The 11624-nt window shown below is 50.7% G+C and overlaps 1 protein-coding gene and 1 pseudogene across 1 annotated transcript; one reads left to right on the forward strand and one right to left on the reverse strand.

Moving 5' to 3' along the window:
* Positions 1-501: 501 nt before the first annotated feature.
* On the reverse strand, positions 502-1612 carry LOC147965604 (uncharacterized). Its single transcript, XM_087530524.1, has 2 exons — positions 1165-1612; positions 502-956 (listed from the first exon to the last, which is right to left on the reverse strand). The coding sequence occupies exons 1-2, from the start codon at positions 1610-1612 to the stop codon at positions 502-504; spliced, it is 903 nt and encodes a 300-aa protein (XP_087386650.1).
* A 295-nt stretch (positions 1613-1907) lies between these two features.
* LOC147965605 (uncharacterized) lies at positions 1908-2938 on the forward strand (annotated as a pseudogene).
* Positions 2939-11624: the final 8686 nt, after the last annotated feature.

Genomic DNA, 11624 nt, shown 5'->3' on the forward strand with positions numbered 1-11624 from the left:
CAGGAAAGCAGATTACGCGGGTGAGACGATCGTGCCAATCACCTTGGACAGCCTGATAAACAGCACCTTAGTTACGAGCTTCGCAAAGGAGTGGATCAGACTTATTGGGCGGTAATCTGCCAATCTAGCGGCACCATCTTTCTTTGGTAACAGAGCAACAAAAGCAGTGTTCAGCGCAGCAAGGTTTCCGCCAGCAAGCCTGTAGAAACTGCTGAAAGCCTCCATGACATCTCCACTGATGATCGGCCAGCAGGCACGGAAAAAGCAGCCGATGAAACCGTCGGGGCCTGGTGCCTTCTCTGCCGGTGATTGCATCACTGCCACCCACACTTCAGCTTCTGTAAAAGGGTTATCCAGTCCAACTGCTTGTATCCTTGGTAGCCGCAGCAAATTCCAGTTGAGGGTGACCCTTCTGCCCGTGTCAGCCGCCATTGCCTTGCTGAAATGATCATAAATGAGTTGTGCCTTGTCGCTATGCGTTGTGGCAATCTGATCATCACCCTAGATTGTGTGGATGAGGTTCTTGCGTTTTCTGGAACAACACTTGGCATGGAAAAACTTGGTGTTGGCGTCTCCCGCGCGTAACCAGAGCACTCTGGAGGCCTGCCGCCTTCTGGCCTTCTCGATCGCCGCTAAACCAAGAAGCCGCAGCTTCAGCATCTTGCGCAGATTGAACTCGGCGGCTGACAGCGACCTAGTCTCCTGCGCCACGTCGAGCCGCAGAATCACCTCATTGGCAATGTGGAACTGAGTCTTGGCATCACTGAAAAGCGACCTACTCCAGATCTTCAGGTCGTGGGTTGTCCTTGTTAACTTGGTCTGAAGCCTTGCAAAAGTGCAACGCTGGCGCACCGGGCGATTCCATGCCCGCTCGACCGTCGTGTGGAAGTGCGGGAACTTTGGCCAGAAAGACTCGAAACGGAAGCGTGCACGACGGACCCGGGCGTCACACGGCGCTAGGATCAACGAGCAGTGGTCAGAGCATGCCGTTGCCACAGGCCATCAGGCCGTAGGCGGGGAAAAGGAGTTCCCAACTAACATTGCAGAAGAATTTATCTATGCTAACTAGGGTGGGGTTTTGCCGCTCGTTGCTCCAAGTGAAGCATCTATTTCTACACTTGATCTCCCGCAAGCCAGCCGCATCGATGGCATCTCTAAATCTACCCATAACGCGCCGGTTCAGATTAAGGTTGTTCTTATCCCTAGCCTCGTAAATGACCTTGAAATCTCCTGTGAGAAGCCATGGCTCGCTAGAGGGCGGGGCTGATCTAGCTAATTCGAGCAGGAAAACCTCCTTCCTAGCCTCATCCGTCGGCCCGTAGACAGAGGTGGTCCAGAAAGAGGTGGCTGAACTGTTGACAGTGACCTTTGTAGTGATGGCGAACTCTCCAATGGCATGGGAGGCGATCGAAACGACCTGATGGTCCCAGAAGATGGCCACCCCGCCCCTAGTGCCAAACGTAGGTAGCACTATGCAATCAGCTAATCTAGCTCCTCCTATGTCCCTGACTAAGGCCGGCGACCAGCTCTCGATGTTTGTTTCCTGGAGACAAAGAATCGCGGGACGATGGGCTGCCACAACTTCAGAGACTGCATCACGCTTCGCAGGCATGTTGAGCCCTCTCACATTCCAACTAAGAATGGGGCATCGGGTGTCATCCATATGGAAACATCGATGAACTCCAACAGCTACACATTCTATTGATCCATGGAAGGAACAACGATAACAACGGGGACGGACGACCACGATCCGGGGGACGCTGGTGCCCACCAATAGGCCCCAAGATGCACCAGCGACAGCAACACCTAACAGCTAACCTCACAATGACTACAACTAAACCTAACTCAACCCAGCTTAAGGCCAGGCGCCGTTGGAGAGAACAGATAGTGGATACTAACATGATCACACGGTGGCCTCCTCGGCGGCTCCATCCGCACCGGCCATCGCAGCCGCAACTCGCAGCGCCTTCTTGTTAAGGCGAGTGAGCTTGGCAATGCAGGCGATGTCGTCGTCGGTAAGCGGCTCATCAAACTTGCGCATCAGATTCTCCGCCGTCTTGGCGGTCATCTTCTCCTTGGGGCCAAGCAGCCCGAGCTCACGCACCAGCCGCAGCGTTCCCCTCTGCGCAACGGGCACCGACGACGGGTTGGCCGCCTGCCTTGCGCTGTGGCGCACCGGAGCTGGTGCGGTACGGGTCTTGGGGGGGGCGATGAGTGGCGCACCGGGGCAGCAGGGACTAGCGGCGGCTTCGTGCCCTGGAAGAGGCGCAGCGGGGCAGCGGCCGGATCTGCAGCCTCGCCCTCTGCATCGATCTGGAGGCTACAGACCTGGCGGGTAACTGCGCCCAACTGCATCTCGACCACCGTGAGCCTGGCGGCCTCCTTGCAGTTCAGATGGCCCACCGTGACGCTTGGGCCGGCCAGGGTTGGGCCGAAAACGTCGGGCAAGCCACCCGCCGCGGCGATGGAGTTGTTGGTGTTGATCTGGTCATTGAACTGCAGCGGCTCAGACACTGCAGCTGCCACGTGAGCCTCCAGCTCGGCAGCCATGCAGTCGAAGGCAGGTGGGGGTGGGAGCAGGCTCTTGGCACCAGCGAAGAAAGCAGCGATCGGGTCAGGGACGGGGCGGCATCCACGCATGCCAGCGGGGGGAGGGGACGCGGAGGTTGGAGGAGCGCGGCCCCAGCCCCGTCCGAGCGGCGGCGACCGAAGTTGTGGCGGCCACGCGAGCTCTCAGAGCGACGCTGGCCCAGAGGGGAGCGGCTGCGAAGGCGTGATGAAGCATCCTGGTCCGGCATCTTCTCCTTGCCCGCGCGACTCCGACCAAGGAGCGTGTCCTTCCAAGACCTACGCCCGCCGTGGTCGTCATCGTCATCATCCTTGCGGCCACCGGCTCCACGGGCGCCGCCACGGCACCCCAGGTCCGCCACAGGCGTGAGCTAGCGGCGCTGTTGCGGGTCATGCTGGCCATCTTCCACTCCTTTCTTCCAGGAGCCAGCGGGGATGATCCTTGGCATCGGTCTGTCGTCATCGTCGGAGTCCGAGGAGGGCAGGCCACTCTGCGCAGAGCGCAGCGACCGTGGCTCGTACGTAATCCAGTCCTCGATGCGGTCCACGTGGATGAGGACTTCATGGCGGCTTGCAGACGGCGGCGCAGCGACGGCGCGCCTGGCGAAGAGAAGCCCAGCATCTCCTCGACCCGCCCAGCACCACGCTGCATCAGCCAGAACGTGTGCTTGGTCGGGATGAGAGCAACGTCCCATACCCAGACCCAGCAGGCGAAGTGCTTGGTGTGGCTGCGCTCGAAGGTGTGGCTATCGAGCCTGTCGACCCGGCAGCCAAGCGCCTCCTCAGCCCCCTCCACCGACCAGAAGTGTTGGGGCATCTTCTCGATGACAACCCTGACGTGGTGGTTGAAAGGCTGCACCACCGCGTGGTCGTCTTCATGCCAGCGCTTGATGAAGAACTTGGCGCCATCCACCGTCAGGGAGCCCAGCTTGACCACTTGCTCTTGGTGGATCGGCAGGTCGAAGATGATGAGGTAGTCTTCAGGGTCGTGGCAGGTAATCCTCAACTGGTGCGGCTGGATGTGCAGCCGAGCGTCGAGCTCGTGGCCAATCTCCATGGCGCTGGACGTCCGCCTCGCGTCCGCGGCCGTGAGCAGCACCGCCTGGCGCTTGAGGACGAAGATGGCGTGCTCCAGGGCGGGGGTGGACATGACCACCTTGCAGCTGTGCCGCGGGCGGCGCGCGGGGTCGGCGACGTGCATGTCATCCATGGCAGGAGACGGGGGCGGGGGGACGGCCGGCGGCGGGGCGGCGGAGACGGGAGCAAAGGTGTAGCTAAGCCTATCCCTCGCCGGCACCCTAGCGGCAGCCGCGGCAGGGTTGCGCTTTGGGTTCTGAGGACACTCCCGGCCAAAGTGGCCGGAGAGGTTGCAGATAATGCAGCAAAGCGGATCGCGGCAGTCCTTCCTACGATGATTTTTGCTGAGGCAGAGGAAGCACTTCCCCCTGAACTGGCTTAAGAAGGCCGCCCGGCCAGCAGTAGCATTGAAAGCCGAACGACGGACGGTGTGGGCAGGACGGGGGCGCGACCTATTACCCGTGGAGCCAGAGCGGGGGCGCCAGTCTTTTAGGGATGAGACCACGGTCCATCCCCCAGCCCCGCCCGAGGCGGAGGAGATGGCGCCATCAACAGGGGCAACCACAATGGATTGAAGCCTTGGTCGCTCCAAAAATGGCAAGGGCGAAGGATTCACTGCCGGATCTGATGGGCGGAGCAGGGGTGCAGCGGTGGAGCACTCCCCACGCAGCAGGATCCGAGGCGGGGATCCGGGATCTCGCGCATTGATGCCACAGGGCAGTTGCGAATCCGACACCATGGATGGACCGGAGGGCGAAGAGGAGGCAGGCGAAGCTACGCGGTGGCCACTACTAGCACTAGATCTACGGGAGCGCGGCCGGCCCATAACGCCAGCCTGGAGGCAACTGACTGCCAGAGGACAGTGGCCGCCGCGGCCGGGTTGGCCAACGGCGCGGGGGCGGCCGGCGCAGGCCGGGTGGGTAGCCGCCGCGGCCGGAGTGGCCGATGGCGCGGAGGGAGAGCGGAGCTAGCTATGTAGCGGAGCTAGCTTCCGTCATCTTAGGCCATAGAGGCGTGGTGAATCTTCGTCTTTGTTAGTGGGAAGGCTCTTGCTTTGTTTTTAGGTGTTTTTTTTATGTTTGTTTAGGGTTTGTGTCCTATTTAGAAAGACAAGATGGCGGCGGCTTTCTGAAGTTGGATTAAGGTTCTTTTCGTCTAGGCTCTGTTTTGCTGGTGCGTCTAGCGTTATCAGAGAGCATGTGGATATTTGTCTCTGGCGGATCTCGTCGGATTCGGTCGGTGTTTGTCTTCGCGGATTCACTTGGATCCGGTTTTTGTTCGTTTGTGTTCGTGTATCTTCAGCTTGAATCCTTTCGATCTATGATTCTCCTCATCAGTGGCGGTTGCTATTCTGGAGTGCTGGTCCTATTGGGTCTTAGCACGACAACTTTCCGACTATCTATTACAACAAGGTTTTCCCGGCTCTGGTGATGGAAGGGCAATGACGGCGGCATATCTTCGGCTCTCTCTAGTGCTTGTAATTGTTGTTAGGTTGTCTATGGATCTAGATATAATTTTCATTTTTATTGTTCTTTGTACTGACTTAACAGATGATGAATAGGCCCAAAGGTTTTTCTAAAAAAATGGTATCCTACTATTGGCAAGTCTGGTTGTAGATGCTCTTACCCGCAGCCGTCCGTTATGCTGCCAGCCGAGCATTCACAAATCATGAACCAGGTCGCGCGGTCGTCGTTAGCGTAGTAGCACAGATCGCATGATCTTGCAGCAAACTATGCCGATCTCTCTAGGACGCTGTATGTATATAAATGTCATCTCCAAGGTGTTCTGTGATATTTATGTTACTAGCATCAAATCGATGTTCCATAGAAGTTCTCTAAACAGATTTATGGCACTTACATAATATGGGCTTTTCAGTGGTGCTATCTCAGTGGCGAAGAGTGTGGGTTGATTGGGACATTAGATGAAATTGTTAACAGCACAGGGCGTTGCTGATCGTCGTAGAGCATGATCCGTTTTCGAGAAGAACTGTGGATGTGTCGGGGCACCTACACATCATTTTACGCACTCGCTAATCCTAAGAATCCATCATCTTGTACTAGAATTGTATAGTTTTCTATGATATGGTGGAGCACATCTGATTACCTCATCCCGACCAGACTTCTATGAGCCAGTTCAACAAAACTTAATAAGTAATAGGTGAGTAGCTGGTGCTCATGCTTTTTCGACCGGTGAACTCTAATTAACAGCACGGAAAAGGCACCGTTTTCAACAAGAACTTTTTTTCGGTTTTACCTTTACATTGCAGCAAAGCATACATCTCACCTTCTACAATCTACACGACTACACCGCACTTAACAACTACAGCAGGTGGAGCGCTAAGCCGGCTATTTGCCGGCGATCTAGAACGAAACAACTCACTCAATTGACTAGCGAGTGAGTGCACCGTGAATTCGCTGTGGAAGAAACGATGGTCACGGCGGTGGTTGGGAGGGGAAAAGGCGACGGACGGGACGGTGGGCTTTTGCTTCACTTGCAATGCACCCCACCCCACCCTCCAAATCCTGTCATCACTCACCCCCACGTTGGTGTCAGGATCGAAGGGAGGGGAATTGATTTCGTATTTCTGCCGTCCCGGGACTGCCTGGATTCCCCGATCAACCCCGCCCCCGCGGTGGCTCATTATTAATGATTGATTGTACTGGAGCGGCGGGCGGACCGTGAATGAACAGCCCGCGTGAGCCGGCAGAAGGCCCTAGCGCAGGGAAAGATGAAGCGGCCTCATTGAGGAGAGGGAGACCCACAACTGTTGGTGGCATGGACCAGCATCAGTCGACTCATCGTCGTCGATCCAATCGCTTTGCTTGCGAGTCCCTGTCGGCCTGTAATTGCGGTGAACAGCGGCGGCTGTTGCTGTTGCCCGCCTCTTGGTTGGTAGGAGGATGCATCAGATCTTGTGAAAACTACGTGCCTGCCTGCGTTCTGGCATCGCCGCATCGCCGTGATGTTGCGGCTTAGCAACCACTCCAGCGGAGATGAGATGATCTCACAGTGCCACGGACGACGACTGGTCTCTGTTTCTGATTCCTGAACTGAGGATCATGCCATGTCTGGTTACCAACAGCGCCATATGGTGTTTGCAGAGCTGCATGGGCAATCCGGATGCTCCGGAATGGCATGGTGGGTGCATGGCCAGTGGCAGCGGGTCGAAGTGTCCAAGTGCTGAGAGTTCAGTGGCTGGTCTGCTGCCTGAAGTTGCTTCACCACGGAGCATAAGATCGCTTGTCTACTCTTGGTAATCGGTCCAAGAGATAGGCTGCATCTGCAAGCACCACAAGAAGCCTACACCAGTCCTCTGTTCTCTCAGTTTTTGCATTGCTGTTAAGACTTAAGACGATTCTTGTTGGCGGTTCAAATCACCACACCCTGGCTGTATGCCATTGCCAACCAATGCTTCTGATTAGTTTACTCCAATCGCTGCAACCTTAATCATTCATGATCGTTACTGGTGCGATGCCAACTGGGGGCTACTGGCTAGTACAGTACTACCTAGCTTGCTTGAGTTCTTGATGCCAGCTTCACAACCCATTAGCTAAGGAAAGGATTGAAATGACATGCTATGATTACTGCAAGAGACATAATCAATATGTACGAATGGTGTTGATGCCATGCAGATCATACCTAAGTTTGTCAAAAATCCTTACCTTTTCAGAAATAAACTAGTAGCAAAGTTTTGGTTGCTTTACCTTCACCTTTAGTTAGTAGCCCCCTTTCCTTCTTTAATTATTAGCTGACGGGTAACATTGTCTTTGTTGTCCCTGCATTAACCTTAGACAGCTATCACATGGGATCAGTTCCATTTCAAGGTTTTGTCTCCCAAAGATTTTTTACGTGAGATGGCTAGCTGATGAAAAATACTAGTAGTCATTTTGTCCAGTGGATTTAGGACATCTCTAGCGCATCCCTCAAAATATAAAACCTTCATCCTATGCTCATTCTCTAAAAACCTATTTTTTAGGGATTGAACTTTTCTTCACCTAGCAAATCCCTCAAACCAAATCCCTCGAATCAATTTCACCCACATGGAAGACTCTCTTCATCTTTTTCTTCTTTCTTTCTTCTTCCTTTCACACGGCCAACGTCATTTGCTCGGCCTTAGATGATGTTCATGAGCTAGTTGGAGCCTAGGATAGATGATCCACAATAGTAATTTGATAGAGGCTCACCAAGTGGGACGTACACATGCGACGAAGGAGTCGAGAATGTTTGTGAAATCTGACCTCCACAGACCACGGTTTTGGTGCTTTTTGGTCTGAAGGGCTTTTTTTCCTCATCCTTCTCCTAGTGGTGCGATGACATTGTTTGGAATGCAACGATTCTTCTGAATCAGCGATGGCGGCCACCGGTCACTTTTCTTTGTATCTTTTCTTCATGGAAATGAGTTTTTCCTCCATAGTTGCACCTTTGCTGAATGGAGTGGCTGGGGAGGTTATTTCCCCAATCCACACAGACTTCGTTAAAGGGAGACATATTATCAAGGGAGTGATGATTTTGCATGAGGCTTTAAATAGTATTGACACAAAAAGCAAAGTCCTTTGATTTTTAAAGTTGATTCTAAGAAAGCTTATACTAAATTAAATGTTCTTTTATTATGCAAATGTTGAAAGTTAAAGGTTTTCCCGACCAATGGATTGATTGGGTGACGCAAACTATTAGAGGGGGAAATGTAGGTATCAAAGTTAATGATCATGTAGGACCTTATTTTCCCACTCATAAAGGATGAAGACAAGGAGATGCTTTATCTCCTTTTACGTTTTGACCTTGCTGCTGATGCACTGGCAATTCCTATGAACAATGCAAAAGATATTGGCTTAATTAAACGGGTTCTGTCTGAATATACTAAAAATGGTGTTAATATGCTACAATTTTCATGTTGCAAGATGATTTTGAGAGTTCTCGTAACCTTAAATTCATACTATGCCTTTTTAAGCAGATGTCTTGTCTTGAAATAAATATCCATGAGAGTGAGTAATTTTTATTTGGAGGAGCAAAAGATAAAGAAGCATATTTTGCAAATATTTTTACTTGCCTCGTGGGATGGCCCCCCTTTGAAATATTTAAGCATGCCTATATATGAATATAAGAATTCAAAATAAACATCAGAAACCTTGCGAGGATAAGATGGAGAAAAAATGTAGTACCTGGCAAGGGAGACTCTTACCTAGTGACAGTATAGAGACTATGATTCAGTCATCTCTTACTGGGATCCCAAATTTCATGATGTCCTTTTATGGAATGCCAGGGGTGTGAATAAGAGAATGGAATTTTTCAGAGCCACATTACTCTGACAAGAAGAAGATAAGAAGACCTAAAGACTTGGGATGCTTAGGACTCCAGAATCTTGTTGTGATGAATCAATCAGTACTTTGCAAATGGTGGTCGAAAATTTATAACTCGGAATGACTTTGGCAGGAAATTCTAACTAAGAAATATCAAAGAAATCAAAGTCTGGCGGGAATAAAACCTACACAAGGCGATTCACAATTTTGGCAGAGCTTGCTGAAAGTCAAAAACCACTTCTCCCCCTTTGTAAATTCACTGTGGGGAATGGGGAAAATGTCAGGTTCAGGGAAGATTAGTGGTTAGGAGACAAGAACCTCCAGCATCACATTCCTAGACTCTATAACATATGTTTAGATAAAATCTTTCAATAGCTGAGGTATATATGAAAGGGCTTCATCAAATTCATTTATGAAGAACTTCTTGGGAAACGTAGCATGCAATTTGAAAAAAAAATCCTACGCTCATGCAAGATCTATCTAGGAGATGCATAGCAACAAGAGTGGAAAAGTGTGTCCACGTATCCTCGTAGACTTGAAAGCGGAAGCGTTTGACAACATTGTTGATGTAGTCGAACTTCTTCTAGCTCCGACCAATCAAGCATCGAATGTACGGCACCTCCGAGTTCTGCACACGTTCAGCGCGATGATGTCCCTCGCCTTTTTGATCCAACAAGGTGTTGAGGAAGTAGATGAGTTCCGTCAACATGACGGCGTGGTGACGGTGATGGTGAAGTGATTCTCGCAGGGCTTCGCCTAAGCACCGCAAAACTATGATCGGGGGTGTAAACTATGGAGGGAGGCGCCACACACGGCTAACGATTGTTGTTGTGCGTTCTAGGCGCCCCCTCCCCACGTATATATAGGTGGGAGGGGAGGAGAGGCAGCCATGGGGTGCCCCAAGTAGGAGGAATCCTACTTGGGGTCCTCCCCAATTCAGCCTCCCCCTTTCCTTATTTCTGGAGGGGGGAAAGGGAAGAGGGAAGGGAGGAAGAAAAGGAGGGCGAACCCCCTCTTCCTTCTCCAATTCGGCCTCCAACCTAAGGGGGGGGGCGCCACCTCTTGTGGGCTGGTGTGCTCCCCTCTTATGGCCCATATTTCCTCCGAGGGTTCTGGTAACCCCCCCCCCCCCCCGGTACTCCGATAAATACCCGATATTATCTGGAATACTTTCGGTGTCCGAATACTATCATCCTATATATCATTGTTGAGGAAATCGTTAACTGGTAATTGCTCGGTTGGCCGGCGAGTAGGGGACTAATAGGCTAATCGGCAAGTTAATCGGCCATTTAATCAATTAATCGGACAATTTATCAGTTTATCGGCTACTCGGTGACCCTATGAGTAGGGATTAATCGGCAAGTTAACTTGTTAATCAGATTGATATATAGCAATCTTTACCTATCGACCATTTAGAGACTCCTTGGCATGTTCGTGATCTCATTCGGACTCCGAACAACATTCGGTTACCAAATCACATAACTCATATAATACTAAATCGTCATCGAACGTTAAGTGTGTGGACCTTACGGGTTCGAGAACTATATAGAAATGACCGAGACACCTCTCCGGTCAATAACCAATAGCGGAACCTGGATGCTCATATTGGCTCCTACATATTCTACAAAGATCTTTATCCATTGAACCGTTACTCCTCCGCCGCTTGGCACAGCTTTGCTCGTGGCCGGGAAAGATGCGAAGAAGCACCGCTGGGCCAGGGATGTCGAGGAGAAGCGCCATCGTGGCCGGAGATGACGAGAAAATGAAGGAAAAAGTTCACCATAATCTTGTTGGAGATGGCGCGGAAGGGAGGCGGGGTGGGCCCCAGGGGTGCCCGACGACTGCAATGGCCATGGGTGGCATTATTTGTCCCTCATTTTTACTCAGAAGTGCCCGTCCTAGATGGCCGGGAGGAAGAAAAAAATCTAAGGGAAAAAACTAAATATAAGACACTAAACTTTTTTGGGACATGCTAGCTCATAGCTGAGTAGCTTTTAAGAATTCGCTAGAGATTCCCTTGATTTGTATCGGTGTAAGGCCATGTTTGCACAAGCTATATATGAACTGATAGTTAGTCAATGTTCAGTACACTAAGTTGATACATGTACATATAGTAAGTTGAATTATTACATACTAGTTGGTTTTGTTAAAAGTTGTCTCACACACTACAGTTAATTAGCTGGACAACTGACGCCTCATCAGCCTCTCATGGCTGAAAAGGCGACCTAGCTAGCATCTGCAACCAACCGATACAACGATAAGCCGCCATGGAAAATAACCCTTGGTTTCTGGTTGTATCTACATTCTATATGGAGAAAGAAAAATATTAATAATTATAAACAAAATTTAAAATAGTCCAAAGTTTTTTAGAATAAACTTGACCTTTTTCTGCATTAGTATATACACTTTCATGAATAAAAAACTAGCATTGTCTTGAGGGCAAAAAATCAAAAATTGTTTACTATTATAGGTCACTATTCACACTATTTTGACGAGAAAATATCCTTTTTGAAAAGAAGTCAAAGGGGGTTTTCTTTGTGGATTTTTATTCACAAATACAATGGAAGGTCAAGTTTTTTTCAAAAATATTTTTTTGATTTTTCATTTAATTACTATTTTCCCCATAGAGTGTGTATACACCCATAGACCAAAGTCGTCATGCATTTTTTTTTTGCGAAAAGA

Source organism: Triticum urartu, chromosome 6A (genome assembly GCF_056163025.1).
Source record: "Triticum urartu cultivar PI428250 chromosome 6A, HENAU_Tu73, whole genome shotgun sequence".
NCBI lineage: Eukaryota > Viridiplantae > Streptophyta > Magnoliopsida > Poales > Poaceae > Triticum > Triticum urartu.